Source organism: Schistocerca piceifrons, chromosome 2 (genome assembly GCF_021461385.2).
Source record: "Schistocerca piceifrons isolate TAMUIC-IGC-003096 chromosome 2, iqSchPice1.1, whole genome shotgun sequence".
NCBI lineage: Eukaryota > Metazoa > Arthropoda > Insecta > Orthoptera > Acrididae > Schistocerca > Schistocerca piceifrons.
The window spans coordinates 591515550-591532714 of record NC_060139.1 but is presented as its reverse complement, the minus strand read 5'-3'; the positions used below and the strand labels follow the sequence as shown (position 1 = coordinate 591532714).

At 41.8% G+C, this 17165-nt stretch overlaps 1 protein-coding gene across 10 annotated transcripts in view; it reads left to right on the top strand.

Moving 5' to 3' along the window:
- LOC124776660 (nuclear receptor coactivator 7) overlaps positions 1-17165 on the top strand; it is a 703675-nt gene that overhangs the window by 368218 nt on the left and 318292 nt on the right. Inside the window, exon 1 of one of the 10 annotated variants that reach the window (XM_047251759.1) lies at positions 1586-1781. The exons of the other annotated variants lie outside the window; for them this stretch is intronic. Coding sequence (XP_047107715.1) covers positions 1676-1781 — 106 coding nt within the window. The 5' untranslated portion in view covers positions 1586-1675. Of the gene's footprint in view, positions 1-1585; positions 1782-17165 lie in introns of those variants that run through there. 10 annotated transcript variants of the gene reach the window in all.

The window sequence follows — 17165 nt, the reverse complement described above, 5'->3', positions numbered from 1 at the left end:
GTAAATTACGAGAGCATCACGAGTATGTTGTGATGTATGTGAATACTGAAAATGTCAAGAAATGGATAGTGTGAAACATGTTAAAAGCGTAAACTGAAAGCATCAACGGACAAAATTTTTCTTCTTATTCAGTTACGCTTTGGGCACATGTTTTAGGGTTAGTCCATGGTGCATTATTACTGTTTCTCTCTCTCTCTCTCTCTCTCTCTCTCTCTCTCTCTCTCTCTGTGTGTGTGTGTGTGTGTGTGTGTGTGTGTGTGTGTGTGTGTGTGTGTGTGTGTGTGTGTGTGTGTGTCACAGTATATAAAAACGAAAAATAGCTTTTTTTCAGATCCTTAAAAATAACAAAGATGCAAGTGATTTTTGTGCAGGTATGTGGAACAAACGCCATTTGCATACAATATGTCGATGACCCCTTCGACCAAGTGTGTCAGAATCGTGTATTAAAAAAAAAAAAAAAAAAAAGTGACTACCTCAAAACTGATATGGTAGGAATTAAAGGTCAGCATCAATTTGAGTTGAATACGCACTACTGAAACATAATCCAGACGATAAGAAATTCGCGTTAAAGGGGAAAGGAAATCTTAACTTCGTTTGACCGTAATGCATGTGCTTCTCTGATAGTGTAGGCTTGCTGCGAGGCGGTATTCGACCTACTCCCATTACGGCTGCCTGAAGATATTAAAACGTAGCAGCCTGTAATAAAAGAAACTACAGAGACAGGTGTAAAACGAGGGAACTTGTATCTCGACTCTTCTCACTCCAGTCCCTCAGACACTGAAGATTTTCGTTTACGTTAGAAATGGAAAGCAACTGCAGCCAGTGACTATATTGCATGTTATTATTTATTTCATGACTACTGCGGTCGAGTTGATTTCTCACCCAGCAACAAGCCAATATAGCTTCTTTGAATTGTCGCTGTTTATTTAGTGATACGAACTGGAGAATGTCGAAAGTCTTCACCTGAATTAAATAGTTAAGTAGTAGGTTTGTTCTTTGTATACCAAAATATGCAACAATTTTTCTTCGTGGTAGGAAAATTGTGGCAATCGCTGAGCGTGATGAAGGCCTAAAGGGGTGCTGAATCTTCCTTCCCAGATAGAATTTCTTCTCCGTTCTAACTCATTTCTTCTTTCTCATTCTTAAAGGTTCATATTCTTCATTTTAGTATTCCTCTTCTTTTTAAGAATGCAAATGTTAAAAGAAGGAATGTGTACACGTGCTGTATTATGTAGCCGATCAGTCTTTTGCTTCATGCATGTCAGCAAGACATTATTCACAAAAAGTTCAAATTTCCGCCATATGCTGCCGTGTTTACACGTAGACAGTAGTACAGCAACCCCGCGCTGTGAACGAATTGCGTCTGGATGCCTTTGCAGGCTGCACAGATGTTTCCCAACACTTATCCCCCCACCTCGTCACCTGTCGCCCCGCCCCACTACTCACGCGCCATTGCCAATCCCGACCTAACTCCAGCTCAGAGTACGCTGCCTCCTCCAGTGGCACTACGCAAATTTACTACGTTGGCAGCACTGCCAGTCCAGACCTTCGTGTTATCGCTGGCGTTGCCGAGGCAGAACGCGAGGCGTGAGGTTATGGAGGTGTGTGTTCGTAACGTTTTCGCTAAGTTACAGTGTGCCACTTGAGGTTTTGGTGTTACCGATATAAAGCAACCATGGATTACGACTTTCCTATTGTGGTGGATGAATATGAACTGACCAATGCCGTGGATATTTACGAGAGGGAACTCAACGATTTCGTTGTGCTATACTACGTGTCAGGTAAACAAACATACAGCCAAGCAAAGATCTTTTCAGCACGGAGCGTTTCGGATAGATTTGCTCTGATTCGTTGAAAATTTATGTGTAAACATCTACGATGTAACGTCATTATACAAAAGTTGAAAATGCATAATACTTTACAGTAGGTGTTTGTTGTAATGTTATTTTTCGATGTATGCCGTGCCATTGCACACCGGAATTGCAGTTTAAATACGTTGTACCTCACATTGTTGTGCAGCCAGTATGTTGCAAACCATTCATGTTTCAAAATATTTTGTGTAATCAATCGCCACAGATCTGTGCTTGGTCAAACGAATTATATATATATGCAGAAACTACTAAAGAATGCACAGAAATCATTAAGGTAATAAAGACTCGACTGCCGTATCTTGCATTTATATAAAAGCGTCCAGTATGCTTCTGTGATTGAAAATTCAGTGTTAATCTACTGTCATCATTTTCTCTAGTCACTCAGTTGCGAACCAAAAGGGCTCATTTTAAGTGACCAATTACTTTATAGAATGCCTCATGTTTCGTTGTTGACAAGTGAGTGTGTAAGCATGCCTAAAGCAGTTTGAGGTTCCAAACCAGTAACTTTGCATTCAAGCAGTTCGTGTGATTGCTGTCTTACTTCTTTTTTTTTTTTTTTTTTTTTTTTTTTTTTTTTTTTTTTTTTTTTTTTTAAAAAACGTTAACAGCCACAGTATTATATATTAGATTTCGACAAGAATGTATAGTTAGTCTCTACCACAAAACATTGCCCATTTTCTAAATACATTGTAAAAAAAAATCGAATCCAAGTGGGACCTCTTAAAGGCTTGTTTTGGGTGGGCGTGGCTCCCGGCGTCTTAGTGGCTCGCCGTATCAGCTGTGTTTTGAGGTCGTAGCCACCTGCCAACTTCACTTTACGAAAGCGAGTCTTGCTTTGTGGCACACTGGAGCAGTCAGGCAGCAGCTGTAATTACTGCTGGGTGCAACGTTGTCTTGCATGTGGCTGAAGCACGTTTTGCTTGGTGACGACTCGCGTTGAGCTGGCAACGCGCCTCGAAATAGTTCTGGGAGAAAACTGAAAGTAACACAAACTTCCCGTTACGCAAGACTACGGCATATTACCGTTACTACATGTGGTAGTGAAATGCCTTCTACAGATAGTTTTCTACCTATCACACAACTATTAAAATTACCAGTAAAATTAACATAAATTAAAATTGTTTCCAGATTACCTGTTGACCAAAGTATGCGTTTAGGATTTCCAAAGTAATCACGGAATGTTGGTAGTGTTACCTGACAGCCCTGTTTGACTCAGTTTTTTCTAAATTTGCAGTACATATTTTACTTTCGGGCAGCAAATCAGTAAATACCGAAGCAGTAAAGCGAGTAAGCATCAGATTTGTTTAACTTATTTCCTATCAAAGGTTTTTTTTGGCATGAAGTCTTTTACAAAAAAAAACCTGTTATATGCTGGTATGGAACAAGACGTAGGACCCCAAAATCGCGTTATTTCTCCTGCGCAGGTTGTGTGTGTGTTTTTCCAGCTGTGTAACCAGCTTCCCGCTGATACCAGCTATCGGTGGTGGGAACTGTCCCAGTGTGAGTGGAGGAAGCAGATTCGTAAATCTTCGACCAGCCCAAATTCCGGTAGAAGTTAGGTAATGGAAACCGCCCACTCCTTGCGTTTCTCGTAGTCTACATATTTTATATGTGCATAATACGCATCAAAATAATCTTAAGTCTTATCAGATATCTAATAAGTTTTAAGTGTAAAGTAGGGTTTTAGTTTTATGATTGAAAGCGTGTTCAACTGTGGCGAGAACCTCAAAGTTGGCTATGCTACAGGTTACTGTGTTACCACAGTCTTTATTTGCCATTAACAATCGTGACTTCGCCAAATCAGGAGCAAATTATCACCTTTCAACGTAACCTAGACTTCGGGCTACGCTGTCACTTCAGTGAAGGTATCAAGGGGGGGGGGTCCAGTATCACTCTGTTGCCCAAATCCCTTGATTTTCACACGTATACTGACGTATCGTAGTATAAATTTTTTAGCGGTAAATGCGTGCTATTTGTCTTTCGCAGTTTTTCGAATCTTCCAGAAATACGTGTGGGCCCACAAATCAACTTGTTTATTTTTTTCTTTATAAAGTGTGAACACATTCTGGTAAAATGTGCACGTTACGGTGGTTTCTAACGCAAGTTTGCTGAAGGGCGACGACTGTCTTCAGGTAAATAAACTGTACTGAATTACAGTTCTGGACCCAAGTTACTAATTATATGAAGTCACAGTAGGAAGCTCCATTTTTTTCTGTCCGTGAGAACAGCAAAAGTTATGATCATAGGGTACTAAGGTATGAAGATGGCCTCACGAAACACAAGGGAATCTGTTGGCACGAACGTTGTGCTGTACAGCAGCGTAATTCATTCCTTCTAAGAGTAGAAGTTTAAATACTTGCAAACGCGACATGGATTTAGTTGTATAAATATGAAAACGGCAAAGTAGTCATCATAAGGCAGTCCTTAGGGTTATAATTTTAAATAAAAGTTAAAAACTGGAAAAAGTCCACAACCATCAAAATGAATTATTTGACAACAATTTTAAATATAAAATGAAAACATGGAAAACGCCCACAACAATCAAAATGAATTATTTGACGACGTTTAGAAACTGATTTTGCATTTTAATTGCTTTCACGTCTGTAAGAATCGTATATTTTACACGTATAGCCAAGAATAATCAATACTTACTAAATACACCAGTTAACTGTGGTTTTTACTCACTAGCGAAAAATCTCGTAGAGCAGTGAAAGAAAATACGTTGATAATACACTGGACAGAATTGACATTAGTCTCCCAGCTGTGAAATGTGAAAAAATCTTAAAAATGTACGAATTTGTACGAACGCGTCATGTATTTATTGATTACGGAGCCGTAGAACACGTGGTTTTGATTATTCGGTAGTAGTGCCATCGTAAGTGAAACAAATAACGGCATCGAAGATCGTTACTTCCACCAGTTGCCACGTGTGTGCAGAAGGATCTACAGCACCTAATACTTACCCAGAATCGAGAGTAATTTGTATGGGTCTGCGGCAGTGAGTGAAAGTAAGTACAGACGATGATGTCCAGACTAAAAATGGCCTTCAAATGTCCATCATGCAGGGCGTAATTCCAGGCCCAGTACAAATCCTAGGAAATCGTTCAACAAGTGGATCACAAATTGCGATACGATAAACGATTGATGATTCGTGCCCTGTGTAATGAATTTCGTCTCGTTAGACGCACAGCTGTTGAAGTGGGTGCTGAAGATGCTTACCGAACAACGGGGAGAGCTAAGGACGAGCGTTTTTGGGCCACTATGGGACGGAGAAACTTTTTTTCCCCGTGTTAGTGTAACCCGCGACATGTGGAACAAAAAAAAAAAAATCCATGCCCTAGTGCCATTCAGATTTGTCCAAATCAAAAACATTCAAGTAATTTCATTACTGTAGCCGAAAATTACGACTCCCTTTTACTGGGACGGAAAGGACGTTTGTTGGTTGATGTCATGTAATTTGATTTAAAAAAAATCACATTTGCTGTTGACTGCGAAGCGTCTGACTTGCCATCAAACATTTACAGCACAGGAAATGGTCATCCGGGACATCCTCATCCACAACGCGTGTACCCTCACCGGTGCATGTGAGATTTAGCCGAACTTCGCCGATCCACAAAACAGGCTCTAACTCGTGTACAGCGACTGCTGCCTTTCTTTGCACATCAAACAGATATCTGAAGATGACGGGGAATTCAAGACTTCAGTTGCCAACTCGTTTAATTTCCAGGCGATGAAATTTATGGACAGGAGTGTAGACAATCTTCCTTTTCTCGCACCATCCGCCAATTGAACGCAAAAAAATAATAATAATTCTTGTAAACCGTGAACCTTTTACCGTCAACCGTAGGCTGGAAGCAGAGAATAAATATAAGCGGTAAAGTGGTTAAAACGACATTCATTCGAGAAGAGCATAGTTGCATCTTATTTCCTTTGTCTCTGTTCATTTTGCTGTGTTCCGTTTATGGGAGAAGTGGGATTGGTAGACCACTTCTAAATAAAGGTTTTCATAGGCTAAGTGATATTATCTTTTAGTGGGCAGAAAACCCTGCTAAAGACATAACCGTAGCTAGGTGAGCGTAATCCTCGATTAGAATTTCCGATATTAGTAGGCCATGGATGAAGCGCGAAATCTGCAACGCAGAAAAGTGAAACCGGTGCAACTATAGATCAAAAGTTAAAATGTCACACACGGAAGATAATCGTGAATCAGATATGAGACGATAAAAAAATCGATGTATCAGATGACATATTGCCATCTGATTCGTTGACGTACATTCACGGTGGTACGAGCGCATGATCCAGGTGACTAATCTACCATCAGCCCAGCTATCTAGAAACTCTGTATCATTATCCTGGATACTCTGTGATTCAAGTAAACTGAGTAACTTACTAATGAATGAGTCGGCAATCATTGTAAGCTATGATTTTATATGTTGAGCTATCTAGACCGGTTTATTCCCAAAAATAAACGAATTACTATCACGGGATTTTTGTCAAAAGATCGTGCCTTTCTTAAAGTTTGTTTTCAAAATTCAAGTACGTGGAAGCTGTTTAATAACAACGTAGGAAAATCCGTCAGTATCACGCACTGTACGAGAGATTCTTTACGTCTACCGCAGTTCAAACCACCCCAGGCAATAATGTAGTTCTTCCAAACATTTCAAGGTAGACAACTTTTTGATCCTTTAGTGCGGGTCCTTGAAAACCTTTTTCTGCCGCAGATTTCAATTTGCCTAGTGTTTCCTTTGTGATTCACTTGGTGTGTTGTGTATTCATCTCTAATAGGACTGTGCCTGGTAAAGCAGTGTGGTATGCAGACCAGTAACAGATTAACCGCTCCCTTGCTTTCCGAAAGACAAAATGCTTTATTAATTTACTGTGAGCAGCAAGATTTAATAAATACTCCTAATATGCGTCGCTTTAATTTCAGTTTAATCATTCAGTTTGTATTACTGACAGTTTAAAGTGAGATCATTAGGTTACATTAATTCGTCTAGTGAGGTGCTCTGAACTATTTCTGCGTTACAATTACTGTGAAGATTAACTCCGACATTTCTGTAGGGTGCCGCCTTGTAAGTTTTGACGGAAGACCTTTTTTTTCTTTTTCTTCTGCTGTGTCAAAGAACTTAATGCATAGCCTAAGTACTGTATAGATGCCTCAAAGTAGGGCAGATTTCCTCGAGGAAGTATCACGAACGGTGCTGTTAACGTCGCATAAATCACTTTGTATATTGTATAATTGTCAAATATCTAAGGACAGAACAAAATACAGATGTAAAGACAATTTCCGGAGTACTTCAAGGAGGTGTGATAGGACAGTTATTGTTTAAAATGTACCTATTTAAATGTTTTAAAGCATCGGGTGCTCTTCAAAACCGCTCGCAGATGGTGGTATTCTCTGTAACACAGTAGCAACGCCAGTAGACATCGATTTACAGAATGACCTGCAAAGGACTGATCATTGGTGTAGGCTATGGTAGTTTACTCTAAATGTAAATTAATGTAATGTATTGCGCTTACATAGGAAAAGAAATGCACTCTGTATAACTACACTGTTGACAAATTGCTGGTAACAGTATCTTCGTAAAGTACTTACTAGTAACTATCCAGAGCGACCTAAGTGAAATGACCACATAGAATAAATTGTAGGAAAAGCGGATGCCAGACTAAGATTCATAGGAAGAATATTAAGGAAATGTAACTCATTTACGAAGGAAGTGGCTTAAAAGGCCCTTGTTCGACAGATACTTGAGTATTGTTCATCAATATTGGAGATGATAACACTATGGCATGCTGTCAGTTCTACCCGCCCGGCATTCACAAATGCCATACGTATTTCAGTAGTTGGATAATGGCGTTGATATATTATGCACCCTTGCCGCATCCATCTAGGATGGGTTCCGCAATGCAGACGTGGGTGTAGGTAGACATGTCCTTCAGAGTTTGTTGTCGGACCGGTACTACGAAGGCACGAGGTAAGGACGCGGTGCGGTTCCACGCGCGGGTGGCCTGGCACCTGCCTCGTTAAGGACGCTCTCACAGTCACGCGACGCTGACGCCCCGCCTGCATGTTCTCGTGAGTGGGGCTGTCCCAGCACTGCCAACTGCAACCTCTACCTGCAAAAATTTCTCTGCTCGATAAAACCTAGTATGGACCGCCAGTTGTGTGAATTAAGAGTTCTCAGGTGACAAGGTACCACCGCGTACACGTGCAGTGAGTTGCGCATTATCGTGATTACTAATATGTGAGACGTTCATGCAGATCTGCTCAGAAACAGTTTTGCTGGCGGACTTCGGTAAATCCACTGCATTAACAATGAGTCTAATTTCACAAGGGTTAAGCTTAACTAATTCAGTCTCAATTATGTTAGTCGTATATAAACTTAATGATCTTCGGCTCCCAGATATCTGACTACTTTCAGAAAGATTGAAATATCCAAACACTGGAGAGAAACACCTACAATGCTAACAGTTCATATACCACCCCCAGCTGGCTCCTGACAGCTTCTACCGATAGTCACAAAAACATCAGTCAGTAGGGAGAGAATCCCCCAAAAAACACCGTACTCAATTTTCACAGAAACACACACAATTCCTTCGCTTCAATTAAATCTTGCCAATTCAGTCTTTGTTCACGTGCCACGTTCCAAGCTAGTGGAGGCACAAACGGAGCAAGTACGATTCTTATATTGCGGGTTGCATACTTTACAAATCAAGGCGCCGCAGTTGTCAGGATACAGCAAGATGGGTAGCACTTCGGAAAGTATGTTTGACATTTCTAACCGGTATAATGACATATATCGACTTAAAACTCAACTACTGCCGGTATTATCCGAAGTAGTTGGCTACAAATTTTCATCTGCATGGCTCTTCTTTTGTAAATGTCCCTTCTACTACCTTAGTACTATAGTTAACGAATTCAAATGTAGTTGCTTGTACACATTTGCGCGATTTTAGTGGACGGTCATTTTTCTACCGTGCGGCTGTGCCTTACGATAAAAATCGGTCCAGCATTATTGCAGTTATTTCACAACTTTCACAAAAAATGTCACTATGGTTTTCTGTAGATTTCTTGGGAAGCCATTCGGAATAGTGATCACATATTTTTTTTACAAACTGACAAATAACTTGTTTCTAAGAGACGAAAATTTCCATGAGTAATACTGGTTTTCTTTTCTTCTCAAAATGCTGCAGAACTGTGCAAATTGTGTACAGAGAATTCTAGAACCAAAACATATCTATCAAGAGCACTGAAAAATATATACATTTCTCGAAAGTCTGTTGCCAACTTCGCCAAAGCGAAAAAAGTGGTCCAACTAAAACATTCATATTTCTTTACGTACTACACGAATATGTAATAAAAATGGGGGTTACTATTTAAAAAAAACGCAGTTGATATCCGTTTGACCTATGGCAGCGCCATCTAGCGGGCCAACCGTAGCGCCACCTGGTTTCACCCTTCAAGCTAGACAAGTTTCGTTCTTTATAGTTTTTTCGTTTGATGCTTATTTCGTGAGATATTTGGCCCGGTCACGATCAGTGGACCGCCCTGTGTAATTAAGACTGTGCTCCGTAAGAGGAAGAGTGATTTCTGGAAGAAGTTCGTGCTACAGTTCACACCTTACACGTAAAACTACAAATTTCGTCCAGTGCAAACAAATTGGTTGTGTTCTTCTTTATTCCACCTGCACCATGAAAAAAAATAATTGTTCCATCAAACTAAAAAGGGGCTACAGAGCAACGTCACTGTTAACTCCCCAGCAACGAGTACAGTCGCTTTTTGTGTGTTGTTTTAGTCGTGGCAGCGTGCGTTTATGGGCCAATAACACCAAAATCCTCGATTTCGCTAGCCCCAGCCTGCTTCACAACATCCAGTCCTTTGGGCCAATTAGCCTCGGGAACAGAATTCGGACATATCCATTGACAATTTTCTGCAGTCGCTACTAGTACGTGGTGTGAGGTATTGGGCTATTTTCTGCCAGGACTTTGAAAAGTTTCTTTCCAGTAGGTGTCGGGAAACACAAGTCACCGAGGCAAATCCGAAGTCCTTAAGCCAGCCTTTATAGTCGCCGAACCCAACCCATTTAGAAGAATAATGGAAAGACCAACCCATCATTCAAAAGTTGAAAACATTCTGATATTATACCGCCGCTCTAGCACTGACCACATCGAACAGGACGAGCCCACAGGCGCTGCCAGGAAATACGTTACACATGAGAAAAGAAAATAGAAAATTCGGTAACGTACATGTTTTTTTTTACGGTATCATTTTAAATGACGTCCAGGAGAAGAAATTGGTGTGTCGCTGAAAAATGCGATGGAAATGTGCTTTAAAGATACCTAATTACTGTAAGGGGGCGGAATGCAGCTTCGGGAAAGGGGGTACGACACGTTGGCGACTGGATTCAGATTTCCTTTCCAAGGAGGAAAAATACCGAACGAGATATACACTACCGTGAAATCGATGTTCTCCAAGGACGCTGAGCAGTACGAGGAAATAACTCCGTGGAAGCCTCATGCGTAGCTTTGGTCGCACAGATTGAAATTAACAGGACGATAAAGAAAGAGCGTGAAAAAGCGACCTTCGTTTCGAAAGATGCAAGCTATAGAAGCCAGTTTACACTTTACCTTTGAAATAATTATTGATTTTTAAATGAGACGTGCAGCTACATACGAGGGCCTGCTGAAAAGTAGTGCTTCTGAATTGGTTATGTAAAAACTGTCAAGGCTTTTTAAATAAAACAAACCTTACTAACATTCTATATTTCTACTCTTCGTGTTCACCTGTTTATTTCTCAATAAAGTCACCCTGCCGTTACGCGCATTTCTCCCAACGAGAGACATTTGTTGATACCATCACTACAGAATGTTAGACTTCGTTGACGGAGCCACAGCCTCACCTCTGCTTGCACCACTTCATCACTATCGAAGTGAAGTCCTCGTAGGTTTTCTGTAAGTTCCTGTAATAGGATAAAATCGGATTGGGCCAATTCGTAACTATATGGAGGATGAGCGATGACAATGAAACCAAGGCGTCGGATTGTTGCAGATGCCGTAGAGCTCGTGTGTTGTCTGGCATTGTCATGTTGAAGAAGAGGGTGCTCCATGTGTGGACGAACTGTTCGAATTCGGGAAACTGCTATAGCTCACAAATATTGTCTTAGACCATTTATGCGCGGAGACTGACTGCGAGAAACTGTACTGGCAACATTTATAGAACGCAATATTTAATAAAGGTGCAAGTACAATTGCATTACATAACTTCAGTGTAATCAACCGCAGTGTTATTACCTTTTGCAAACTGTCAGGAAGCCTTTGGGGACTGTTGGCAAGGCGGTATCTGTTGGTGACAGTGACATAGTGCTCTACTGCACGGCCTACAGATGCTACATCAGGATGCAGATGTCACTCCAGAAATAGGCAATAGTTGTCATTTTTAATGACCTGCCCCTCGGACACAGCGTAAGAACAGCACACTCTTAGTCATACGCCACTGTCGGCATAAGCTTCACCCGAGTAGGTTCCTGCTGCAGTTTCTGTGGGCGTGCCTAAGCTAGGTGATGTCGTTCATTCGAATGACGCTTTAATTCAGGTTCATAGGATCGTGCCCCCATCTCATCAGTGGCGACGATACGCTGCAGAAATGTCTCCTTCGTTGCGGTATCCATGCAGGTGAAGCCAGTCATTGCATACCGGTGTCATTTCTGTACGTCGGTGAGTCGATGTGAAACCCAACGGGACGCAATTTTCCTCGTGTTAAGACATCCTGTCCATATCTACCAAGGCGTTCGATGACTTACAGAGACCAACCTCAACGATAATTCCTTGACAGTCCATCGATGGTGAACAAAAATAAGTCGACTTACGATGTCAATCTGATCATGAGGAATGGGCGGATAATCTGTGCGATGGAAATCCGCAGTCTCACTCCGACTCGCACGAAACACCTTGACCCAACAGGCAGTCGTCGTACAGTGTAATACATTCTCGCCGCAGGCTTCACGTAATCCTCGATAACATTATGATGCATTCTTGTCACAGGCAACATCGATTTTAATCCGCTAACGTTAATTATCTTCAGAGCGGTGAAATGGACACTCTTCACGTCAACGCCACACGAGACTCCCAATGGAAAACACATCCCGTCGGGCGAAAATAGGGGCGAGAGCAACGTCACTGTTCAGTTCGTACTACCAAAAGGTGCACCACTAGTGTATTCTTTTGGTCATGACAACTTGCGTTTATGGACCAATAGCAAGTTCTGTAGCTTACAATTGATTTCTGTAACTTTTTGGAATCCGCTGTAAATTTATTTGAATAATTAACCAGTTAGGGAATACATTTCATCCTACGGCCCTGTTTGCTCCACAGGGCCAGCAACGTGTCGAAAGTGTGTGTGACAACGTAATTGTTATCCGTTCACTGAATAGAGGTTAAATATTGAAATAATTTATAGCAGTCCTTCAGACAGATTTATACATATACTTATATACAAACGTGCTTCTACAGTCATAAGCAGTGTGTTTCAAAGCCTTTAAATAGGATTTCCAGGTCACATTATGGGAAACAGATATTTTTCAGAACCGAAATGTTCACTAACGCGCCCCGACGTCGCTAGGCGTATTTTTTTTATGTGATGACGTGACTGAGTTTACGAACACTACTACCTGCATATGCAGTGTGTGTTGCCTATAATTAAGTCATCTGCTCCGCGTGAAATGGTGTAGGTCGAATAAAATTGAATTTCCCGATTCGTTTCTAAAATATCGTTTTCCATTTAGAAACGTTCACCGCTAATATTTTGTTCGAAATCAGTAAATGAATCAGTGCATCACACCTGGTTATAAAGACCCTCTTACAAGTTAGTTGGGTGAAATCACATAGACCCATTTTGTCTCTAACAAAATATGTTCAGAGAGACAGAATATATGTATAAACAGAACAATATTCGCTGTTAACTTATCAGTCATTGTATAGGTATATAGTGATCGCAAGCCCAACGGATGCATAAGAAGTAGGTTGCGCGTCCTGAGTATTACTTCTGAACGCGTGTGTTCGCTCTCTTTTCTCAGCCAGTATTGTCCAGTTGGACCTGACAACAGAGTCGAGTTTTTAGTTAAATGCGACGCACCGGAGACGGGCCTGTTTAAAGCGGTTATACACAGCTTATTCCTGATTTCTCTAAGTCCTCGATTCCTGTCTGTTGTGTGTCTTGAACAGCGTCAGTAGTGCCACATAGGGACACATTTATTGTCGTTGTAGCATATTTGTGAAGGGTAAAATACTATTTACTTGGTAACACAGGCCAATGCAGCGGTGCCCAAAGCAGATGTAGGTGGACGAATTCTGGTGGGTGCTGAAATTTTTTTCAACAGAATTTGTCAAGCAAATGGAGAAGAGAGGTAGTGTCGTCTAATTCCAGATGCCTAGATTTATTCTCTGTCGCAAACTTCACAGCAAGGCCTCGCGGAATGTGGGCAGTAGTTGAACAGTTATCAGCAGGAGTGGCTGCTCAGAGGAAGTAAGTACTGTTGCCAAGGACGTGAACCAACAGAAATTATCATTGAGTGAATGTAGTATCTGATTTAGCATTAGCTGTCTCCTTTTTCTTCCCCTTCCATCAGGCCGCGACAAGGTGCATTGCTCAAGAAGCCACATTCTTTCGTAGACTATTTCGACCTTCAGGTGAAAGCATTAAAATGAGCACTTTCCAGGTAAATGCTAGTTTTTAACATTGATATTTTCATCAAGAAATCAATTTGTACGTTTGAAATTGCACATCATCTCTGTTCCTATCGACTGGTAAGGAAACTTGAAACTGCCGGAACGTAAACTATTGACATTCAACTCTGAGAGATTTCGGTAGTCATTGTAGCGTGTTTTGTTGTTCTGCAGTTCAGTTCGTGGAATATATTCTTTTGATAAGACAAAAACGGAATTGTTGCTGATGCTCAGATTTTTTCAGTTCTGTTACTGTAACTGTTATTTCCGTTCTCTCGCGATAAGCCTCACACCTATCGAATGTAACTGTCACTCACATTAAACAGTCCCAAGTATTAAATTTACGCGGTGCCAGAGCCCGAAACGTCTAGATCAATCTAGAAGCGTAAACGGAAATTCGTGAGACGTGCAGGTAAGATAAGGACCCGAGATAATTTCTAAGACTTTCCCGGCGATTTGTTGTCATCTCGTAGAATCGGATGTACTGCCGGTGGTCCGCGCCTTCCCAACACGATATTTCGACGTTGTAACTCGGCGTCATCAGGTGTCCCTGAGACTGGTTGACGAGCTGACCTCGTCCCATATTTATGCTTGGGCGGTGTGAGGCGCTCCCTATGCCGTCCGCGCCCGTTGTGGCCATTTCTAGCGGTGGTATCAATCTCTAGCGCACGTAACAGTTGCGGGGATTGTTCCCAGTTAAATCGTCTCTCAGATTCAATTTCTAACTAGCAACCTTTCGTGCACTGCCAAGCAGACCACGAAGCATTTAACTTAATCGTCGCAACCTCATGCAGCTTAAGAAGTATCCTATATCGTAGCTTCATTGTATTCCCGGAGATTTCTTTTACCGTCTGTGCTGTGCATTGAGGTGACTTACTTTTGTTCGCTCACAACAACACATACTGGAATAATTATATTGCAAATATTAGTCTACTAGAAATGAATAGCTAAATTCGCTACGTTTTTGTAATGAACACCGCCATAAGACAGTTCATTCTCTCTCTCTCTCTCTCTCTCTCTCTCTCTCTCTCTCTCTCTCTCTCTCATATGCTAAAATGCCTCTATTCATATTTACTATTTTCTTTCAAGGCCACGATTGAAACACTGGGGGATGTTACGATAGAGAGCTGTTCCCTTTTTAGCAACTCGTGAGCAAACATACGCTTGTCCGAAATCTTTGTTTTAACTTTCATCACTTTCATTCGATATGCGATGGGAGTGCGCTAAAATAGCATAACTTTCATTCCCTTTTGTTGTTGGTAAACGAAGGTAGCCATATCTACTATTGTAATTAGCCTAACGCCGCTTTTGAACACCATGTTCACAGTGGCATTTTAAACCAGCTATTTACAATCGAGGTCAAGTTTTCCATGTCAAGAACAAGGCAACGTCGGCCACAGAGATGGTATTCCAAGAAAATGTATGTGTTTTTTTTGTCTGGTACGATATTTTAGCATGACTCTCATTTCGCTACATGAGCAACTCACATAGCACAGTTTCAAAAGATCTAAGAATCACTCATGTTAAACAGTAACAGTCTCTGGGCAAACTGCAATTAGATTATTTTCGTAGTTAGGCACAGTCACAAATGCATCTGCGTTCTTGTCAGCTCACTGGATCACCTCCGTGCTGTAGTGTTTAGCGTTCTTGATTCTGACGCGGATGTATGTGGTTCATTGCCAGAGACCAGCGATTCTTTCTGTGGCAGGAAGATCTGGAATGATGTCCATTCAACATCGTCAGGCCAACGGAGAAGCTGTTGTTTAGTTAAAAGCAGCATGAAAAACTATTTGTATGAGTAATCATCGTGACTCACATGCAAAGCGCCAAAGTTGAAGAGGTGGTAATCGAAGGGGTAAGCGCATTGACATTTATTGACAGGCTGCAGAGTTGCACTTAGTGCCTCACGAATCCAACTACTGCAAAACAATGTTCGTTTAAACAGGCAGTCGACGGATAGCTGAAGTGAAGGTGCCAGGCGGCTGCGGCACTTGGTGACGTCACTTCCCGGCAAGGCTGTCTCAGGTGAGCGCGTTTTGCCGTAAGAGTACTCCACCACAGCAGTAGGCGTCAGCTAGATGTTCTTGTTAAACGAGCTCTCGCTACCAGGCGACTGTCAAGAGCTATGCCATTCCTAGAAAGTCCCTGTGAAGGCCGGTTCATGAGGAGCAAAGTTTAGTTTAGAAGGTGCGATTCACACACATTGTTATGACTAGTACCTGTTGTTCAGAATAACTACTGAACAGTCCGCTGAATTGACTAGGATTAAAATAGTGAGGCGGGGATTGTTTCGAAAAGCTGAATTATGTGCGCAGGTCTCCGGCTACGCACTACTGATAATTCAACATAGACCAGTCGCATAACTTCAAGCATGGTTCAAAATGGCTCGGAGCACTACGGGACTTAACATCTGAGGTCATCAGTCCCCTAGAACTTAGAACTACTTAAACCTAACTAACCTAAGGACATCACACACATCCGTGTTCGAGGCAGGATTCGAACCTGCGACCGTAGCGGTCGCGCGGTCCCAGACTGAAGCGCCTAGAACCGCTTGGCCACACCGGTCGGCATTTCAAGAATGAACTGTCCCTTTTTACATTAAAAGTGGATCTGGATTTCTTTTACGTTCATTCTGAAGTTAGTTGGATTATTGTTCCCGTAGTCTTGGGTCATTGTTCAGATAGCTAAACCGACGCCCTATTTATTCGAAAGATACCCGGTGGGCACCAGGTTTGGCCCGGAAACAGAAGACTCCAGTAAGTCAACCTGGTCTTGGAGTCAAGGAATTCCTTTGCCATGCATACGGAAAGGGTCAGACTGTCACCTCAGTTGTGCGAAACAGGCTAGTGCATAAAACGTGTTCGCCTGGCTTGACCAAATAAAAAACTGAAGATCATAACACTATAGTCACGAAATATGACTGTCGCACAACACTATGACTGTCGGCATAACAACGATAAATTAATGCAAATTATGTCACTTCCGTCGCGATCCACTGTAGGTTAAAAACAGACATTGTTGTCTCCGAAATTCACTCCAGGAACTGGAAAGTCTTACGTCCATGTACGTCAGAAATAAATAAACTGTTCAAGAACTAAAACATAAATCTCTTCATCATGACTCTCCTCCAATGGAACGCTCGCGGCCTTAGGTCCCACAAAGAAGATTTACGGCTGCTTCTAACGTCGCAGCGTCCCCTTGTACTCTGCCTGCAGGAAACGAAATTGCGCCCTCACGACTGCTTGGAGCTTTTACATTTTTTTCCGATTTGTTTTGACCTTCCCCCTGATGTCGGCATTCCCTCTCATGGGGCGTCATGCTGCTCATAGAGGATGACATTCACAGTCAACCCATCTCGCTGACTACCAATCATCAATCTGTGGCAGTTCGCCTTTTCTTCCCCCACATTACTTTTTTCCTCTGTACCATTTATGTCCCTCCATCATTCGCTTTCACCAGGGCAGATTTCCTTCAACTTAGTGGGCAGCTGCTTCCCACATTTTTGCTACTCGGAGACTTTAATGCGCATCATCTCCTTTGGGGTTCTCCCAGGACCTGTCGGAGAGGTGCCCT